Source organism: Coregonus clupeaformis, unplaced genomic scaffold (genome assembly GCF_020615455.1).
Source record: "Coregonus clupeaformis isolate EN_2021a unplaced genomic scaffold, ASM2061545v1 scaf0089, whole genome shotgun sequence".
Lineage (NCBI taxonomy): Eukaryota > Metazoa > Chordata > Actinopteri > Salmoniformes > Salmonidae > Coregonus > Coregonus clupeaformis.
In genome coordinates, this window is record NW_025533544.1 from 550,001 (window position 1) to 572,664 (window position 22,664).

General features: G+C 42.4%; 1 protein-coding gene across 1 annotated transcript in view; it reads left to right on the forward strand.

Moving 5' to 3' along the window:
- LOC121554196 (collagen alpha-5(IV) chain-like) overlaps positions 1 to 22,664 on the forward strand; it is a 105,582-nt gene that overhangs the window by 59,029 nt on the left and 23,889 nt on the right. Inside the window, exons 16-32 of the mRNA XM_041867676.2 lie at positions 1,281 to 1,371; positions 1,558 to 1,845; positions 4,564 to 4,653; positions 4,912 to 4,982; positions 5,398 to 5,589; positions 5,977 to 6,145; positions 7,048 to 7,140; positions 7,364 to 7,468; positions 7,999 to 8,096; positions 11,764 to 11,914; positions 12,319 to 12,432; positions 17,261 to 17,428; positions 18,692 to 18,781; positions 19,074 to 19,220; positions 19,556 to 19,654; positions 20,019 to 20,108; positions 22,308 to 22,447. Of these exons, the coding sequence (XP_041723610.2) occupies positions 1,281 to 1,371; positions 1,558 to 1,845; positions 4,564 to 4,653; positions 4,912 to 4,982; positions 5,398 to 5,589; positions 5,977 to 6,145; positions 7,048 to 7,140; positions 7,364 to 7,468; positions 7,999 to 8,096; positions 11,764 to 11,914; positions 12,319 to 12,432; positions 17,261 to 17,428; positions 18,692 to 18,781; positions 19,074 to 19,220; positions 19,556 to 19,654; positions 20,019 to 20,108; positions 22,308 to 22,447 (2,196 nt within the window). The remainder of the gene's footprint in view (positions 1 to 1,280; positions 1,372 to 1,557; positions 1,846 to 4,563; positions 4,654 to 4,911; positions 4,983 to 5,397; positions 5,590 to 5,976; positions 6,146 to 7,047; positions 7,141 to 7,363; positions 7,469 to 7,998; positions 8,097 to 11,763; positions 11,915 to 12,318; positions 12,433 to 17,260; positions 17,429 to 18,691; positions 18,782 to 19,073; positions 19,221 to 19,555; positions 19,655 to 20,018; positions 20,109 to 22,307; positions 22,448 to 22,664) is intronic.

Consider the following 22,664-nt stretch of genomic DNA (forward strand, 5'->3'; position numbering starts at 1 on the left):
TCTCTCTCTCTCTCTATCACCCTGTCTCTCTCTCTCTCTCTCTCTCTCTCTTTCACCTCTCTCTCTCTCTCTCTCTCTCTCTCTCTCTCTCTCTCTCTCTCTCTCTCTCTCTCTCTATTTCTCTCTCTCTATCACCCTGTCTCTCTCTCTCTCTCTCTCTCTCTTTCACCCTCTCTCTCTCTCTCTCTCTCTCTCTCTATTTCTCTCGCTCTCAGGGTAGTAAAGGAGAACCAGGTGGTCCAGGTCTGCCAGGTCAGGATGGTGACAGGGTGAGTTTTGTGAGATATATAATGAACAGTCATATTTTCTGTTAAAGATCTATCTATCCAACCATCCATCCATCTGTATCTTTTTCTCTCTCAGGGTGACAAAGGTGATTGTGGATACCCTAGACATCCAGGCGTGGTGAGTAAACAATTTATGTATTCATTCAGCTGTATTACAATCATAATCATTGTGCGTCTTTCCTTGTGAACTAATGCTGCCCTCCATAGTTTTAGACATTGACCACTAGATGGCAATGTAACCCTGGCATTGGCAGAGTAACCTTCTCTAGACTCGGCATCCTGTAGTATTAGATTGTGAACACTAGATGGGGTATCATAAAGGTGTATTTTATTTGTGAACTTGTTCTGATAGCCTTTCGTCAAAGTTCTCCATGTTTGTTGTCAAGGAAGTTGTCAAGGAAGTGAGTTTGTGTTTATACAGGATGTACAGCCCCCACCTACCATCAACCAATCATGTCAATGTGGAGCTATACGGAGCTATAAGGAGACATCCGCATTGTTACAACATTTGTGAGGTGCACGGCATCGCCGTACGGAGCTCGATTTGGCCTCTGCAAGCCTCCGGAGGCACCGCAATTGCATCACACCCTCTGTATGGAGCCTCCAGTCCCCTTTGCCAGATCAAGCATAAATCTGCTTTAACAGGTGACCAGTGGTCAGACTAAAGGCTGTGTAGTGTCAGACTGTGACCAATAGATGGTGATACTAACCTTTATATCCGATTACTGTTACAGGTGACCGACCAGTGGTGATAGCAGACTGTGCAGTATCAGACTGTGACCACTAGATGGTGATAGTAACCTTTCTATCCCATTATGTAGCAGGTGACCAGTGGTGATAGCAGACTGTGCAGTATCAGACTGTGACCACTAGATGGTGATAATAACCTTTCTATCCCATTATGTAGCAGGTGACCAGTGGTGACTGCAGACTGTGCAGTATCAGACTGTGACCACTAGATGGTGATGGTAACCTTTCTATCCCATTATGTAGCAGGTGACCAGTGGTCCACCAACAGTTGGGCCTACAGGAGAACCTGGGCGTCCTGGGGAGATAGGAAGGAAAGGAGACAGAGGACAACCTGGTAGGTACTCCATATTCATAAAGTTAGTCAGAGCTGATCCAGGATCAGGATTGCTTTTCAGATTATAATGAATAAGATTATATGAACACAGAGGACCTGGTCCTAGATCAGCACTCCTACTTTAAGGGGCTTGGTGAACCCAGTTTTCATGGTGATCATTTCCCCTTGACACCCTGTCCTCCCCAGGTCTCTCGGGTCCTCCAGGTCAACCAGGAACCCCAGGTATTGGAGTTGGGGGCCAGCCCGGTTCTCCAGGCTTCCCGGGAGAGAGCGGCCAGAAGGGAGACGAGGGCCAACCAGGCATCTCCCTCCCCGGGCCCCCAGGACGATCTGGCGCCCGTGGGCAGCAGGGACCTCCAGGACCTCCTGGGCCCCCAGGGGTCTCCAATGGGGGTATTAACTGTACGGGAGGGGCCCCCGGGTTACCAGGACAACAAGGGAATACAGGGTTCCAAGGAGAGACCGGACAGAAAGGTGGGTCGGAGAGAGAGAGAGAGAGAGAGAGAGAGAGAGAGAGAGAGAGAGAGAGAGAGAGAGAGAGAGAGAGAGAGAGAGAGAGAGAGAGAGAGAGAGAGAGAGAGAGAGAGAGAGAGAGAGAGAGAGAGAGAGAGAGAGAGAGTGTGTAAGGTGGGCAGGAGAGAAAGAGAGACAGCAAGAAAGAGAGAAAGAGAGAGGGAGATAGAGAGAGAGAGAATGTTTTTTTGTTTGTGGTCCTATGTGCACTGGCGTACCAGACACCCCCCCTTTAAATTGTGTGCCGCGCAATGGACATACAGTTAATGTACAATGCACAATTTCTCAGGAAAGTCTGGGTTACCAATATTCAGTAGCCTATAGAAAACAGACGGGCCCGCAACCTGGACCTACAGGCCGTGGTTTGCACACAAAAAAGGAGGACTTCAGGAGACCAGGGGAGTCTCTCAAGTTGGATTTAATTTACAGTGGGGAAAAAAAGTATTTAGTCAGCCACCAATTGTGCAAGTTCTCCCACTTAAAAAGATGAGAGAGGCCTGTAATTTTCATCATTGGTACACGTAAACTATGACAGACAAAATGAGAAAAAAAATTACAGAAAATCACATTGTAGGATTTTTTATGAATTTATTTGCAAATTATGGTGGAAAATAAGTATTTGGTCAATAACAAAAGTTTCTCAATACTTTGTTATATACCCTTTGTTGGCAATGACACAGGTCAAACGTTTTCTGTAAGTCTTCACAAGGTTTTCACACACTGTTGCTGGTATTTTGGCCCATTCCTCCATGCAGATCTCCTCTAGAGCAGTGATGTTTTGGGGCTGTCGCTGGGCAACACGGACTTTCAACTCCCTCCAAAGATTTTCTATGGGGTTGAGATCTGGAGACTGGCTAGGCCACTCCAGGACCTTGAAATGCTTCTTACGAAGCCACTCCTTCGTTGCCCGGGCGGTGTGTTTGGGATCATTGTCATGCTGAAAGATCCAGCCACGTTTCATCTTCAATGCCCTTGCTGATGGAAGGAGGTTTTCACTCAAAATCTCACGATACATGGCCCCATTCATTCTTTCCTTTACACGGATCAGTCGTCCTGGTCCCTTTGCAGAAAAACAGCCCCAAAGCATGATGTTTCCACCCCCATGCTTCACAGTAGGTATGGTGTTCTTTGGATGCAACTCAGCATTCTTTGTCCTCCAAACACGACGAGTTGAGTTTTTACCAAAAAGTTATATTTTGGTTTCATCTGACCATATGACATTCTCCCAATCCTCTTCTGGATCATCCAAATGCACACTAGCAAACTTCAGACGGGCCTGGACATGTACTGGCTTAAGCAGGGGGACACGTCTGGCACTGCAGGATTTGAGTCCCTGGCGACGTAGTGTGTTACTGATGGTAGGCTTTGTTACTTTGGTCCCAGCTCTCTGCAGGTCATTCACTAGGTCCCCCCGTGTGGTTCTTGTCATCATTTTGACCCCACGGGGTGAGATCTTGCGTGGAGCCCCAGATCGAGGGAGATTATCAGTGGTCTTGTATGTCTTCCATTTCCTAATAATTGCTCCCACAGTTGATTTCTTCAAACCAAGCTGCTTACCTATTGCAGATTCAGTCTTCCCAGCCTGGTGCAGGTCTACAATTTTGTTTCTGGTGTCCTTTGACAGCTCTTTGGTCTTGGCCATAGTGGAGTTTGGAGTGTGACTGTTTGAGGTTGTGGACAGGTGTCTTTTATACTGATAACAAGTTCAAACAGGTGCCATTAATACAGGTAACGAGTGGAGGACAGAGGAGCCTCTTAAAGAAGAAGTTACAGGTCTGTGAGAGCCAGAAATCTTGCTTGTTTGTAGGTGACCAAATACTTATTTTCCACCATAATTTGCAAATAAATTCATTAAAAAACCTACAATGTGATTTTCTGGAGAAAAAAATTCTCAATTTGTCTGTCATAGTTGACGTGTACCTATGATGAAAATTACAGGCCTCTCTCATCTTTTTAAGTGGGAGAACTTGCACAATTGGTGGCTGACTAAATACTTTTTTCCCCCACTGTAAGTTACCTTGAATATTGCAGTCCATTTGTGTAGGCTATTAGCCTGAGTTCAACAATAAATAGCAGCTGAATTTGTGCAATTATTTTCGTATTTTTTTTTTACGTTTAGAAATAGCAGCTAAATACTGTATATAGCTACAGTATAGATAGCACACTGCATAATGAAACCATCCCTAGTAAGCTAGTGTTTTGAGGGTGGGCTGGCTGTGTTATTGACTATTAATAGACTGGTTTTACACACAATACATTTCTATCCACTTTCTACACAATTCATTCCTATGTGAAGTCTCAATGGCGCATTTGAAGATCAGCATGAGGGGATTCTCAAGACATAACGTACGCAGTTTGAGCTGGTCCAGAAAGGGATGTTTCAGGCTGCGCGACCAGGGGAGAACGACTGACCCCTCTCATTGAGTATCTCAAGTTGAAGGCCGACCGGAGTACCCCAAACATCAATGAGAGGGGCCAGTCATTCTCCTCTGGCTAAATGGTCGATATTCTATTGATATTATTGTGGTGTTCTCGGTTGTTTACCTCCAGAGTATTGTCATAGTAACATGGACAATAAGGAACTAATGTATAATTGATGTCGATCCCAAAACTGGGACTGTGTCTGACATCCATGACTGTCTGTCCGTCCGTCTGTCCGTCTGTCCGTCTGTGTTTCAGGTGAGAAGGGAGACACCTGCGTGAACTGTTTCTCCAGCCGCAACTGTGTCCCTGGAGCACCAGGCCCTCCCGGACCTCCCGGGTTCCCAGGTAAGACTGCACCCCTCTCACCTGGTCACCTATCTCTCTACCTGGTTCTGTATATCCTCACCTGGTAAGACAGAGTAGAGAGGAGAAAACAGACACCTGATTTGGCAATGTGCAGGCCACCGCAACACAATACTCTACATAACACCTCTCTCTCATGCTTCTCTCCTCCCACCTCCTCTTCTCCTTCTTTCATCCCTCTCTCCTCCCTCTCTCCTCCTTCTCTCCTCGTTCTCTCCTCCTTCACTTCTCCTCTCTCAGGTCGACCAGGAGGACCAGGGGTTAAAGGTGACATAGGATTCCCAGGTGGCCCAGGGCCCTCAGGTTCTTCTGTAAGTACTTATTGCTTTTAATTTCCTACTTCCTGTTTTCAAACCTCCACTTCCTGTTTTCAAACCCCCACAATTCTAGGGACCAATGTTTCGGACTGTATTATTGTTCAACATAAGAACATTGGATTTTGCCCCACCTAGCTCATATTGACACTGGCTTGAAGCTGGTTTGAAACTGGGTCTACACTTAGAATACCTTTATAGTAGGCTAACCTAGAGGCTGACTAACTAACTTAGGGCCTGTTTCCCGGACACCAATTAGATAATCTCCATTGAAAAAGCTTTTTAGTCTAGGATTAGGCTTAATCTGTGTCCTGGAAACTGTCCATAAGTGTCTATAATAGCCTTGACAGAGTATCTAACTGACCCCTCCATCCTTCCATCTCTCTCTCCTCCATCCCGCTCTCTACCCCAGGGTTTGCCCGGTCCCCAGGGTGCTCCTGGTTTCCCAGGAGAGAAGGGTGACCCAGGTAATGCTACTGCTTTGAACGGGGTGAGGGGAGACCAGGGAGACACAGGGCTTCCAGGACCCGCTGGCCTGCCTGGCCTGAACGGAAGACCTGGGTTGGATGGCGGTCCTGGAGCTCCTGGACTCAAAGGAAAATCTGTGAGTAGCGATGTGTTCCTCTCTCTCTCTTCCCTTCATCCATCCATCCATTCATCCATCCATCCCATCCAACTGTTCTTCACTCCCTCCATTTCTCCTTTACTCTATCCATCCTTCCATCCATTCATCCCTTCACTATTTCTCTTTCCCTCTATCCCTACCTCCATTTGTCTATCCATTCATTCATTCATCCATCCATCCATCCATCCAGCTATCCCTCCATCCAACCATCCATCCATCCATCTCTCCCACAAGATAGCATTCTACATAACGCTCTCTCTCTCTCTCTCTCTCTCTCTCTCTCTCTCTCTCTCTCTCTCTCTCTCTCTCTCTCTCTCTCTCTCTCTCTCTCTCTCTCTCTCTCTCTCTCTTGCTCTCTCTCTGCAGGGATCTCTATTAGTGAAGGGTGAGCGAGGACCTCCAGGTGAGCCCGGTTTGCAGGGTCTCCCAGGTGACAGGGGTGGCACCGGATCCCCAGGCTTCGGCCCCCAGGGCCCCCCCGGAGAGAAGGGTGTCCAGGGTGTGTCGGGGAGAACAGGAACACCTGGAGCACCAGGTAAGATACGTTGGTTGATATTCTTGAAGACCAGGGATGTAGTAACTGAAATGTTGATAAAAGTGAGATACATTAACACATGGAGTCCAGGGATGTTGTGTATGTTATTTTTGTTATCATACATTTGCCATTAGCTGTGCCTGGCATCAATGACTACAACTGGTTACCATTAGCTGTGCCTGGCATCGATTACTACAACTGGTTACCATTAGCTTGCCTGGCATCGATTACTACAACTGGTTACCATTAGCTTTGCCTGACATCGATTACTACAACTGGTTACCATTAGCTTTGACTGACATCGATGACAACAACTGGTTACCATTAGCTTTGCCTGGCATCGATTACTACAACTGGTTACCATTAGCTGTGCCTGGCATCAATGACTACAACTGGTTACCATTAGCTGTGCCTGGCATCGATTACTACAACTGGTTACCATTAGCTTGCCTGGCATCGATTACTACAACTGGTTACCATTAGCTTGCCTGGCATCGATTACTACAACTGGTTACCATTAGCTTTGACTGACATCGATGACAACAACTGGTTACCATTAGCTTTGCCTGGCATCGATTACTACAACTGGTTACCATTAGCTTTGCCTGGCATCGATTACTACAACTGGTTACCATTAGCTTTGCCTGGCATCGATGACAACAACTGCTGCTCTTATAATAATATAATAATAATATGCCATTTAGCAGACGCTTTTATCCAAAGTGACTTACAGTCATGTGCGCATACATTTTTACGTATGGGTGGTTCCGGGGATCGAACCCACTACCCTGGCGTTACAAGCGCCATGCTCTACTAATTGAGCTACAGAGGACCACTCTTCTATGACTACAACTCTTGTACCCCAACTCCCTAATCTCTGACCCTTGACCTCTGACCTGTAGGAGGTAAAGGGGAGCCGGGTCAGACGATAGCAGAGAAGGGCCACCCAGGACCCCGAGGACAGGATGGAGACCCCGGTCTACCTGGAAGCCCAGGTAGATAACACCTGTACCTACACAGGTCTACATTCACCTGGATGGATAGAATTGGTACTTTAGCTTTCATCCAGAATGATGAGGTAGAAGGTAAAGTCGGTGGGAAAGTAACGGAGAGATGTTCGGTGTTGTTTGGGAGAATATTTGATGTAATTCTATGAGGTATACACTAGTGAACTGTTTAGTAGTAGTGTAGTAAATGTGTTCACTTCCGTGTCGACAGGTAACCCTGGCGGGCCAGGATTGCCCGGTTTCCCCGGGTCACCAGGTCCCAAGGGTGACCCCGGCCCCTCCGGCATCGGATTGCCAGGACCCCCCGGAGCTAAAGGTAAACACTAAATACATGGACAGGCACAGTCTCACCTGTATGGTTATAATATGAACTCCAAGGTCCAATTTCCCGGACACAGATTAAGCCTAGCCCTGGACTAAGAAGGGTTTTCAATTAAGAATCTCTATTGAACATGCTTTTTGGACTGGGACTAGGCTTAAAGCCCTGACTTACAGTTGAAGTCGGACGTTTGCATACACTTAGGTTGGAGTCATTAAAACTTGTTTTTCAACCACTCCACACATTTCTTGTTAACAAACTATAGTTTTGGCAAGTCGGTTAGGACATCTACTTTGTGCATGACACAAGTAATTTTTCCAACAATTGTTTACATACAGATTATTTCACTTATAATTCACTGTATCACAATTCCAGTGGGTCAGAAGTTTACATACACTAAGTTGACTGTGCCTTTAAACAGCTTGGAAAATTACAGAAAATGATGTCATGGCGTTAGAAGCTTCTGATAGATTAGTAAACTATTATCATCATCACTGACCTGTCATCTCACCTGTCCCCACCCGTAGGATTCCCTGGCTCACCTGGTGTGCCAGGTGGTCCCGGAAGTCCAGGTAGACCAGGTGTGGACGGGTTCCCCGGACAGCCAGGTGCACCTGGAGCTAAGGTACAGCCCCACAACTGTAGATAGAGACTACATTTACTACTGTAGATACAGACTAACACTACTACTATAGATACAGACTAACACTACTACTATAGATACAGACTAACACTACTACTATAGATACAGACTAACACTACTACTATAGATACAGACTAACACTACTACTATAGATACAGACTAACACTACTACTATAGATACAGACTAACACTACTACTATAGATACAGACTAACACTACTACTATATATACAGACTAACACTACTACTATAGATACAGACTAACACTACTACTATAGATACAGACTAACACTACTACTATAGATACAGACTAACACTACTACTATAGATACAGACTAACACTACTACTATAGATACAGACTAACACTACTACTATAGATACAGACTAACACTACTACTATAGATACAGACTAACACTACTACTATAGATACAGACTAACACTACTACTATAGATACAGACTAACACTACTACTATAGATACAGACTAACACTACTACTATAGATACAGACTAACACTACTACTATAGATACAGACTAACACTACTACTATAGATACAGACTAACACTACTACTATAGATACAGACTAACTATACTACTATAGATACAGACTAACACTACTACTATAGATACAGACTAACTATACTACTATAGATACAGACTAACTATACCACTATAGATACAGACTAACACTACTACTATAGATACAGACTAACTATACTACTATAGATACAGACTAACACTACTACTATAGATACAGACTAACACTACTACTATAGATACAGACTAACACTACTACTATAGATACAGACTAACACTACTACTATAGATACAGACTAACACTACTACTATAGATACAGACTAACACTACTACTATAGATACAGACTAACACTACTACTATAGATACAGACTAACACTACTACTATAGATACAGACTAACACTACTACTATAGATACAGACTAACACTACTACTATAGATACAGACTAACACTACTACTATAGATACAGACTAACACTACTACTATATATACAGACTAACACTACTACTATAGATACAGAATAATAGTACTACTATAGATACAGACTAGCACTACTACTATAGATACAGACTAACACTACTACTATAGATACAGACTAACACTACTACTATAGATACAGACTAACACTACTACTATAGATACAGACTAACACTACTACTATAGATACAGACTAGCACTACTACTATAGATAAAGACTAGCACTACTACTATAGATACAGAATACTAGTACTACTATAGATACAGACTAGCACTACTACTATAGATACAGAATAATAGTACTACTATAGATACAGACTAACACTACTACTATAGATACAGACTAACACTACTACTATAGATACAGACTAGCACTACTACTATAGATACAGAATAATAGTACTACTATAGATACAGACTAGCACTACTACTATAGATAAAGACTAGCTCTACTACTATAGATACAGAATACTAGTACTACTATAGATACAGACTAGCACTACTACTATAGATACAGAATAATAGTACTACTATAGATACAGACTAACACTACTACTATATATACAGACTAACACTACTACTATAGATACAGACTAGCACTACTACTATAGATACAGAATAATAGTACTACTATAGATACAGACTAGCACTACTACTATAGATACAGAATAATAGTACTACTATAGATACAGACTAACACTACTACTATAGATACAGACTAACACTACTACTATAGATACAGACTAACACTACTACTATAGATACAGACTAACACTACTACTATAGATACAGACTAACACTACTACTATAGATACAGACTAACTATACTACTATAGATACAGACTAACTATACTACTATAGATACAGACTAACACTACTACTATAGATACAGACTAGCACTACTACTATAGATACAGAATAATAGTACTACTATAGATACAGAATAATAGTACTACTATAGATACAGACTAACACTACTACTATAGATACAGACTAACACTACTACTATAGATACAGACTAGCACTACTACTATAGATACAGAATAATAGTACTACTATAGATACAGAATAATAGTACTACTATAGATACAGACTAACACTACTACTATAGATACAGACTAACACTACTACTATAGATACAGACTAGCACTACTACTATAGATACAGAATAATAGTACTACTATAGATACAGAATAATAGTACTACTATAGATACAGACTAACACTACTACTATAGATACAGAATAATAGTACTACTATAGATACAGAATAATAGTACTACTATAGATACAGACTAGCACTACTACTATAGATACAGAATAATAGTACTACTATAGATACAGACTAACACTACTACTATAGATACAGACTAACACTACTACTATAGATAAAGACTAACACTACTACTATAGATACATACTAACTATACTACTATAGATACAGACTAACACTACTACTATAGATACAGACTAACACTACTACTATAGATACAGACTAACACTACTACTATAGATACAGACTAACACTACTACTATAGATACAGACTAACTATACTACTATAGATACAGACTAACACTACTACTATAGATACAGACTAACACTACTACTATAGATACAGACTAACTATACTACTATAGATACAGACTAACACTACTACTATAGATACAGACTAACTACTACTATAGATACAGACTAACTATACTACTATAGATACAGACTAACACTACTACTATAGATACAGACTAACACTACTACTATAGATACAGACTAACTATACTACTATAGATACAGACTAACACTACTACTATAGATACAGACTAACACTACTACTATAGATACAGACTAACACTACTACTATAGATACAGACTAACACTACTACTATAGATACAGACAACACACTACATAGATACAGACTAACATACTACTATAGATACAGACTAACACTACTACTATAGATACAGACTAACACTACTACTATAGATACAGACTAACTATACTACTATAGATACAGACTAACACTACTACTATAGATACAGACTAACACTACTACTATAGATACAGACTAACACTACTACTATAGATACAGACTAACACTACTACTATAGATACAGACTAACTATACTACTATAGATACAGACTAACTATGCTACTATAGATACAGACTAACACTACTACTATAGATACAGACTAACACTACTACTATAGATACAGACTAACTATACTACTATAGATACAGACTAACACTACTACTATAGATACAGACTAACACTACTACTATAGATACAGACTAACTATACTACTATAGATACAGTCTACTACTATAGAGACAGGCAGCAAGGTGGACCCGGAGCTAAGGTATGTACCACATCCCCACTACTGTAGATGGACTTAATTACTGTCATTTCCATGTACAGCAATGAGAATCCGAACTAGATAGCATTGGATCAAGCTAAGGTCAACAGCAAATGTAGACCTAGTTATCTGACAAACACAGTTGACTCTGTTTACATTTGTCTGTGTTTGGATATTCATTTACGTTTTTCTTTGTGTGTGTGTGTGTGTGTGTGTGTGTGTGTGTGTGTGTGTGTGTGTGTGTGTGTGTGTGTGTGTGTGTGTGTGTGTGTGTGTGATAGGGAGAGCCAGGATTCGGGCTGCCAGGACCCCAGGGCCCACCAGGCTTCCTCGGATGTAAAGGATTACCTGGACCCAAAGGAGACTCTGGTTTCCCTGGCAACCCCGGCTTGCCAGGACGATCCGGCTTTGACGGCTACCCTGGTGCCAAAGGTACGGTTCCAACTTCTGATGGTGTGGTCGGTTGGAGTTTGGTGCTTAGAAACACTGACTTTGTGGGTTTGATTCCCACATTGGTCACCTAATGTATACTGAATAAGTGTGTGTCAGTGGTTTCTGTCAGTGGTTTCGAATTAAAGTCATTTTTAAGATGACTATGTTATTATTTACTGTCTTTATATGTGAACAATATCATACTATAATCTAACCAAATCTTTTCTGAACTGATTTTACCAGACACAGATTAAGCCTAGTTCAAGACTAAAAGCATGCTCAATGGAGAATCTTCAATAAAAGTTATCCTTAGTCCAGATATAGAGAATTTTATTAGCTAGCTAGTTTGTTAATATTGCTATATTAACAGTTGTGTGGTCTGTATCTGTCTGTCTGTCTCCCAGGTGACTCTGGAATCCCTGGTAGACCCGGAGCTTGTGGCCCTCCAGGATCACCCACCATCGGCTCCCAGGGTGTCCCCGGCCCTGTCGGACCCCCAGGACTTCTGGGTGTTCCAGGTAAGCCTTATAACGACAAACAGAACAGAGCTGACTTTTGACTAGCTGATTGATTAGAGATCGATAGAGTTTGATTCTGATATTGAGATTGTGATTAATATTGATACCATTGATTGAGATTTAGATTGATAGAGATTGAATCTGATAGATCTATTGATTGGAGATTGAATGAGTTTGATTCTGATTGAGATTGAGTTATAGCATTTGATTGAGATTGATAGCATTTATATGTGGTTATATCTTCTAGTATCACCATATTGTAGATGTAATGCTAAGAATTGTTATCATATTAAACCTATGCAAAGGAAAACCCATGTAATATGTGTATTTATGCAGCATTTTAAAACACATAGTTACAGTGAGGGAAAAAAGTATTTGATCCCCTGCTGATTTTGTACGTTTGCCCACTGACAAAGAAATGATCAGTCTATACTTTTAATGGTAGGTTTATTTGAACAGTGAGAGACAGAATAACAAAACAAAAATCCAGAAAAACGCATGTCAAAAATGTTATAAAACGATTTGCATTTTAATGAGGGAAATAAGTATTTGACCCCCTCTCAATCAGAAAGATTTCTGGCTCCCAGGTGTCTTTTATACAGGTAACGAGCTGAGATTAGGAGCACACTCTTAAAGGGAGTGCTCCTAATCTCAGCTTGTTACCTGTATAAAAGACACCTGTCCACAGAAGCAATCAATCAATCAGATTCTAAACTCTCCACCATGGCCAAGACCAAAGAGCTATCCGAGGATGTCAGGGACAAGATTGTAGACCTACACAAGGCTGGAATGGGCTACAAGACCATCGCCAAGCAGCTTGGTGAGAAGGTGACAACAGTTGGTGCGATTATTCGCAAATGGAAGAAACACAAAAGACCTGTCAATCTCCCTCGGCCTGGGGCTCCATGCAAGATCTCACCTCGTGGAGTTGCAATGATCATGAGAACGGTGAGGAATCAGTCCAGAACCTCACGGGAGGATCATGTCAATGATCTCAAGGCAGCTGGGACCATAGTCACCAAGAAAACAATTGGTAACACACTACGCCGTGAAGGACTGAAATCCTGCAGCGCCTGCAAGGTCCCCTTCCTCAAGAAAGCACATATACATGCCCGTCTGAAGTTTGCCAATGAACATCTGAATGATTCAGAGGAGAACTGGGTGAAAGTGTTGTGGTCAGATGAGACCAAAATCGAGCTCTTTGGCATCAACTCAACTCGCCGTGTTTGGAGGAGGAGGAATGCTGCCTATGACCCCAAGAACACCATCCCCACCGTCAAACATGGAGGTGGAAACATTATGCTTTGGGGGTGTTTTTTCTGCTAAGGGGACAGGACAACTTCACCGCATCAAAGGGGACGATGGACGGTGCCATGTACCGTCAAATCTTGGGTGAGAACCTCCTTCCCTCAGCCAGGGCATTGAAAATGGGTCGTGGATGGGTACTCCAGCATGACAATGACCCAAAACACACGGCCAAGGCAACAAAAGAGTGGCTCAAGAAGAAGCACATTAAGGTCCTGGAGTGGCCTAGCCAGTCTCTAGACCTTAATCCCATAGAAAATCTGTGGAGGGAGCTGAAGGTTCGAGTTACCAAACGTCAGCCTCGAAACCTTAATTACTTGGAGAAGATCTGCAAAGAGGAGTGGGACAAAATCCCTCCTGAGATGTGAGCAAACCTGGTGGCCAACTACAAGAAACGTCTGACCTCTGTGATTGCCAACAAGGGTTTTGCCACCAAGTACTAAGTAATGTTTTGCAGAGGGGTCAAATACTTATTTCCCACATTTAAAATGCAAATCAATTTATAACATTTTAGACATGCGTTTTTCTGGATTTCTTTGTTGTTGTTCTGTCTCTCACTGTTCAAATAAACCTACCATGATCATGTCTTTGTCAGTGGGCAAACGTACATAATCAGCAGGGGATCAAATGCTTATTTCCCTCACTGTATCCTGTTGTTTTCACCAGTTTATCTTGTGTTTGAGATGACTGAATATGTGTTATCCAGAATGTATTGTCTGAGTCATACAGTGGTATGTGCATGGTCACCCTAAGGCCTCTTATACTAATGTTAATTATGTATCTCAGTGGACTGGCTTTGTGGTTCAAGCTATGTTCCCATACTTGTTATTAGGCCAGTAACCCCACCCCACTGCAAGGCTTTTGAGCAGCAAAGGGTTTGTAAACAGTTTGTAAGTGGTTCACCTGTAAAGGGTTTGTTTGTTGAGCACTGAATGATGTCAACATGGCGATAGCATGTCTCTGTGGGTGATCCTGTCTCAGAGAGATGCATTATGGATTATCAGTCAGTGACGGTAACCGCACCCTGATCTTGGGAGTTCACTCTTCCTTCATCTTCATCTTCTCATCTCACCTCACAACAATCTTTTTCTGTTCTTCTTTTGCGTGTTGTCAATGTCTCTTTGGCGAATCCCACTTGTGTAGCTGTCAGCTATCACCCACCTGCACAATTCCACAAGTCCAACTTTCCTGTACTTGTTCTCCTCACTCTTAAACACAATTTACCTTTCTGGTTCAAGCCAAAACCTCACCAATAACTTCACACTCTCCTCTACCTGCCTGTTTCACAAAACAACTTACCAACCCCTTAGTCACCTCCACCCAGGGCACTCTCAGTTCTGAAGGCTCTTTCCTCATGTACAGTGGGGGAAAAAAGTATTTAGTCAGCCACCAATTGTGCAAGTTCTCCCACTTAAAAAGATGAGAGAGGCCTGTAATTTTCATCATAGGTACACGTCAACTATGACAGACAAAATGAGATTTTTTTTTCCAGAAGATCACATTGTAGGATTTTTTATGAATTTATTTGCAAATTATGGTGGAAAATAAGTATTTGGTCAATAACAAAAGTTTCTCAATACTTTGTTATATACCCTTTGTTGGCAATGACACAGGTCAAACGTTTTCTGTAAGTCTTCAAAAGGTTTTCACACACTGTTGCTGGTATTTTGGCCCATTCCTCCATGCAGATCTCCTCTAGAGCAGTGATGTTTTGGGGCTGTCGCTGGGCAACACAGACATTCAACTCCCTCCAAAGATTTTCTATGGGGTTGAGATCTGGAGACTGGCTAGGCCACTCCAGGATCTTGAAATACTTCTTACGAAGCCACTCCTTCGTTGCCCGGGCGGTGTGTTTGGGATCATTGTCATGCTGAAAGACCCAGCCACGTTTCATCTTCAATGCCCTTGCTGATGGAAGGAGGTTTTCACTCAAAATCTCACGATACATGGCCCCATTCATTCTTTCCTTTACACGGATCAGTCGTCCTGGTCCCTTTGCAGAAAAACAGGCCCAAAGCATGATGTTTCCACCCCCATGCTTCACAGTAGGTATGGTGTTCTTTGGATGCAACTCAGCATTCTTTGTCCTCCAAACACGACGAGTTGAGTTTTTACCAAAAAGTTATATTTTGGTTTCATCTGACCATATGACATTCTCCCAATCCTCTTCTGGATCATCCAAATGCACTCTAGCAAACTTCAGATGGGCCTGGACATGTACTGGCTTAAGCAGGGGGACACGTCTGGCACTGCAGGATTTGAGTCCCCTGGCGGCGTAGTGTGTTACTGATGGTAGGCTTTGTTACTTTGGTCCCAGCTCTCTGCAGGTCATTCACTAGGTCCCCCCGTGTGGTTCTGGGATTTTTGCTCACCGTTCTTGTGATCATTTTGACCTCACGGGGTGAGATCTTGCGTGGAGCCCCAGATCGAGGGAGATTATCAGTGGTCTTGTATGTCTTCCATTTCCTAATAATTGCTCCCACAGTTGATTTCTTCAAACCAAGCTGCTTACCTATTGCAGATTCAGTCTTCCCAGCCTGGTGCAGGTCTACAATTTTGTTTCTGGTGTCCTTGGACAGCTCTTTGGTCTTGGCCATAGTGGAGTTTGGAGTGTGACTGTTTGAGGTTGTGGACAGGTGTCTTTTATACTGATAACAAGTTCAAACAGGTGCCATTAATACAGGTAACGAGTGGAGGACAGAGGAGCCTCTTAAAGAATAAGTTACAGGTCTGTGAGAGCCAGAAATCTTGCTTGTTTGTAGGTGACCAAATACTTATTTTCCACCATAATTTGCTAATGAATTCATTAAAAATCCTACAATGTGATTTTCTGGATTTCTTTTTCTCAATTTGTCTGTCATAGTTGACGTGTACCTATGATGAAAATTACAGGCCTCTCTCATCTTTTTAAGTGGGAGAACTTGCACAATTGGTGGCTGACTAAATACTTTTTTCCCCACTGTATGTCATGTTGGATAGACCTAGAGCATTGTAACCCCTCACCCCCCTTCCCCACATCTCTTTCCCATTCTCCGATACACTCCATCCTTCCATCGGCTCCGTTTCGAACATTTGCCCTGCTTACCTGCCACTCTCTGAACTTTGACCTCAAAGCGAGAAAGGTATTGTACCGCAGCCTATCTGGACTAAAGTCTCTTTCTGGCAGCTGATTGGTTGATTGGTTAATTGGTACTGTATTTCTGTGTGATTGGTTGATTGGTTTAGGGACTGTACTTTTGTTCTGCGTGACATTACTCCAGCTATGAGGTAATGATATACAATTGGGTTATTTTATTCTGGACTGACATATGGGACCTTTACAATGTGTTGAATAGTCAATAGATTCCACTAGCACTACAAGTCAAATTCAAAAAGCTTTATTGTCCTTCAAATTTCCATAAAACGGAATATATTTTTTTGCATTTGACAAAATGGACTTTCTGTGATGTCATAGATGAGGGACAGATGCTGATCAGAAAGTGATAATCTGTCCTGACACTGTCATTGATTCTCGGCGTTGCAGGATACCCAGGCAACAATGGAGATAAGGGAGACCCCGGTCTTCCCGGCCCGGGCATTCCAGGGTTGACAGGCGACAGAGGAAGTCCCGGTTTTCCCGGCAGCCCCGGGGGAGTTGGACCTCAGGGTAACCCCGGTGGCCCCGGCCGCGACGGACTACCTGGCCTGCCTGGTAAGATAACATCAACGATGTCTGATCTATGGCAGCGTTTACCCAGGAGCTCAATTCAGATATGTTGTTCAATTATTGGTCTTTTGACCAATCGAATCAGATCTTTTGCCAATAATTAGGCAAAAGATCAGAATCAGTTTTAAACAGGCAGCCCAATTCTGATCTTTTGCCCAATTAGTGGCATACGATCAGAATTGGGCTGCCTGTGTAAACACACCCTATGTGTCTGTTTCAGTCTCTGTCTGATTATACATCTCTTTCTGTGTTATGTATGTATGGACGGCCCAGTAAGATATTATATTCAGTTTGACGTCTCTGACTGAATGTCTACAAGTCATGCTTGTTACTCTCCAACTGCATCCCAAATAGAATCCATTTCCCTTTATAATGCACTACTTTTGATAAGAGCACTGGTCCAAAGTAGTGGGAATAGGGTGCCTTTTGGAACGCATCCTCTGACTTCCAGTAAAGCCCCAAAGTAACCTGTGTTGATGGGAAGATGCCAGTCAGAAGATGTTTAACCTGTGTTGATGGGAAGATGCCAGTCAGAAGATGTTTAACCTGTGTTGATGGGAAGATGCTAGTCAGAAGATGTTTAACCTGTGTTGATGGGAAGATGCCAGTCAGAAGATGTTTAACCTGTGTTGATGGGAAGATGCCAGTCAGAAGATGTTTAACCCGTGTTGATGGGAAGATGCCAGTCAGAAGATGTTTAACCTGTGTTGATGGGAAGATGCCAGTCAGAAGATGTTTAACCTGTGTTGGTGGGAAGATGCCAGTCAGAAGATGTTTAACCTGTGTTGATGGGAAGATGCCAGTCAGAAGATGTTTAACCTGTGTTGATGGGAAGATGCCAGTCAGAAGATGTTTAACCTGTGTTGGTGGGAAGATGCCAGTCAGAAGATGTTTAACCTGTGTTGATGGGAAGATGCCAGTCAGAAGATGTTTAACCTGTGTTGATGGGAAGATGCCAGTCAGAAGATGTGTAACCCGTCTCCTCTCTCTCTGTTTTATCTGTCTTTATTTTCTGTTTGACGTTTTTTGACTGACTGTCTACATATCATGCTTGTTGCTCCATCTCTGACTTCCAGTAAGGTGATAACTTTTCCCAAAGTCCCTAACTTACCTGTCCTCTCTCTCTCTCTCTCTCTCTCTCTCTCTCTCTCTCTCTCTCTCTCTCTCTCTCTCTCTCTCTCTCTCTCTCTCTCTCTCTCTCTCTCTCTCTCTCTCTCTCTCTCTCTCTCTCTCTCTCTCTCTCAACAGGTGGTAAAGGAGACATGGGTGTGATGGGAGCTCCTGGATCTCTGGGATCCCCTGGCAACCCCGGAGGGCCTGGCTTCCCTGGACCTAAAGGCAGCCACACACACACACACACACCCACACACACACACACACACACACACACACGCGCACACACCTAAAGGTACTGCTACTATATACACCACGGAGCCGTAGGACAACAGTCGCAATAGATCCACATATTACCAAGATCACACAGATGCCAGGCCTTACAATCAAACAAACGAGTCCGAAACATCTGCTGCATTAGCTATAAGGAAACCACAAACACATAGGCACACACATATTAGTACTCTATGTGTATTGGATAATAAACACTCTGACCCTGAGTGTCTCCATCCTCCAGGTGATGATGGTTTCCCAGGGCGACCAGGTGGACTCGGCTCTCCGGGTCTGAAGGGAGACAGGGGAGACTCCGGTCTCATAGGACTCCCAGGTCCCAGCATCCTTAACATTTCATTCAAGGGAGCCAAGGGAGATGCAGGAGAACCAGGTACGTCTGTTTGTCGGCCAGTCTGTCTTTCTATCTATCTGTCATGATCATAATTACTATAAAATGAAGCATTTTAGTAAATAAAGGGGTGCCCAATGGTGCTCCACTGGGCACTCCCAAAACAAATCAAGGCACCTCTGCAAGCGTTACGAATGTAGAAGTTTTCCCCAGTGTAGAAGAAAGACATAGCTTCTCTTGGGAATTTTCTCTTACACTCAGTCAAGATAACACTTGTTTGATATGTTTGCTGCTATGGCTGAAACATTGTCCTGTCTGTCTGTCTGTCTGTATATCTGTCTGTCTGACTGTCTACCCATCCTGTCTGTGCTGAGTAGGTTTGGGAGGTCAGCCGGGTCACAAGGGTATTTCCGGTCTCCATGGAGACGCTGGTATACCAGGACAGGATGGAAGACCTGGGTTACCTGGACCTCAAGGTATAGGACAGTCATCCTATAGTACAGTCATCCTATAGCACAGTCATCCTATAGTACAGTCATCCTATAGTACAGTCATCCTACCTAGAGATCTCACTTGAAAACGTTTCCTGTTGACTTCAATTAGCCATTCACATATTAATTATTTAATTATTAGAGTGTCTTGCATCTTCAGATACGTCCAACCCACATGGGCTTATAAAATACCTCTATCTCAAGTTGTCATTGAGCTCCATAATGTTCTCCGTAATGTCCCCTACTGAACAATCACTCCTAACATCCTCTTTCCATTATGCTCAGGTCCCAAACGAGACCTCTAATGTCATGGATTGATTATTCACCAATCTTTACGTAATATCTCCAGGTCCCAAAGGAGACATGGGCATCCCCGGAGTATCAGGCTCACGAGGAAGCCAAGGACCTAAAGGCAACATGGGAGAGATGGGCTTCCCAGGTGGGTGTCAGCCAGCCGATAACCCCATATCCCCACCATCATGTTGTATAACCTCATATCATCACCATCATGTTGTATAGCCTCATATCATCACCATCATGTTGTATAGCCTCATATCATCACCATCATGTTGTATAGCCTCATATCATCACCATCATGTTGTATAGCCTCATATCATCACCATCATGTTGTATAGCCTCATATCATCACCATCATGTTGTATAGCCTCATATCATCACCATCATGTTGTATAGCCTCATATCATCACCATCACCATCATGTTGTATAGCCTCATATCATCACCATCATGTTGTATAGCCTCATATCATCACCATCATGTTGTATAACCTCATATCATCACCATCATGTTGTATAGCCTCATATCATCACCATCATGTTGTATAGCCTCATATCATCACCATCATGTTGTATAGCCTCATATCATCACCATCATGTTGTATAGCCGTCATATCATCACCATCATGTTGTATAGCCTCATATCATCACCAACATGTTGTATAGCCTCATATCATCACCATCAAGTTGTATAGCCTCATATCATCACCATCATGTTGTATAAAGCCTCATATCATCACCATAATGTTGTATAAAGTCCCATATCATCACCATAATGTTGTATAACCTCATATCATCACCATCATGTTGTATAGCCTCATATCATCACCATCATGTTGTATAGCCTCATATCATCACCATCATGTTGTATAGCCTCATATCATCACCATCATGTTGTATAAATCGCCATATCATCACCATCATGTTGTATAGCCTCATATCACCATCACCAACATGTTGTATAACCTCATATCATCACCATCATGTTGTATAGCCTCATATCATCACCATAATGTTGTAGAAATCCCCATGTCATCACCATAATGTTGTATAAATCCCCATATTATCACCATAATGTTGTATAAATCTCCATATCCCCTCTGCACCACCATGTTGTATAAATCCCCATATCCCCTCTGCACCACCATGTTGTATAAATCCCCATATCCCCTCTGCACCACCATGTTGTATAAATCCCCATATCATCACCACCATGTTGTATAAATCCCCATATCCCCTCCATAATGTTGTATAAATCCCCATATCCCCTCCATAATGTTGTATAAATCCCCATATCCCCTCCATAATGTTGTATAAATCCCCATATCCCCTCCATAATGTTGTATAAATCCCCATATCCCCTCCATAATGTTGTATAAATCCCCATATCCCCTCCATAATATTGTATAAATCCCCATATCCCCACCACCATGTTGTATAAATCCCCATATCATCACCATAATGTTGTATAAATCCCCATATCCCCTCTGTATAAATCCCCATATCCCCTCTGTATAAATCCCCATATCCCCTCTGTATAAATCCCCATATCCCCTCTGTATAAATCCCCATATCCCCTCTGCACCACCATGTTTTGTTTATTTTCTTGTCGCTCTTATGTTTTATTCACTGAAATGAATAAATAAACATTATATAAAATGTGTTTAAAGACTCCCCATAACCCCTTAGACTTGGCCACTCTCAACCCTCCTCTAACACTCTCCTGTTGATATAAACCCCTTATCAACTGATATGCCTGAATACTTTTCTGTGTGTCCAGTAGTTCTGTAACAGTTTAATGATGAAAAAACAAGTATACAAATACAGTTCGATCCATTGATTGATGAATCACAGTTAATCAGTGTTGTCAGTGACTGATTGATAGATTAATCACAGTTAGTGTTGTCAGTGGACTTATTGATAGATGAATGACAGTTAGAGTGTTGTCAGTGAACTGATTAATAGATGAATCACAGTTAGTGTTGTCAGTGAACTGATTAATAGATGAATCACAGTTAATTAGTGTTCTCGGTGAACTGATTGATAGATTAATCACAGTTAGACAGTTGTTAGTGAACTGATTGATAGATTAATCAATATTAATTAGTGTTGTCAGTGAACTGATTGATAGATAAATCACAGTTAATTAGTGTTGTCAGAGAACTGATCGATAGATTAATCACAGTTAATTAATGTTGTCAGTACACTGATTATTAAATTAATCATAGTTAATTAGTGTTGTCAGTGAACTGATTGATAGATTAATCACAGTTAGAGTGTTGTGAATGAACTCTATTTGGCCAACTGCGCCAATCTTATTGTCCATTTATGATGATGTCACAGGACCCACGGCAGCAAAAGGAACTCCAGGTCAGCCAGGTTGGTCGGGCGCACCCGGTAGTTCAGGAGCACCAGGATTCCCCGGAGCTAAAGGAGACCCAGGTTCCCCCGGATGTGGTGCCACAGGAGCTACAGGTCCCAAGGTATGGAACTGACTTCAGAACCATCTAGAACTGCATAGAACCATAGGTTCCTTTATGCTTGAATCTTTATCTCTCCAGGTTTAGATGAGTTATTTGAGTATTTTGTAGTGAACTGTCTACTCATTATGAATGAGATTTGTAATATATAGAAAAGTGCTTTATTGATAAAGTTGTTATCGTTATTATCAGTAGTTGTAGAGCTAGTACTGATAGTTTA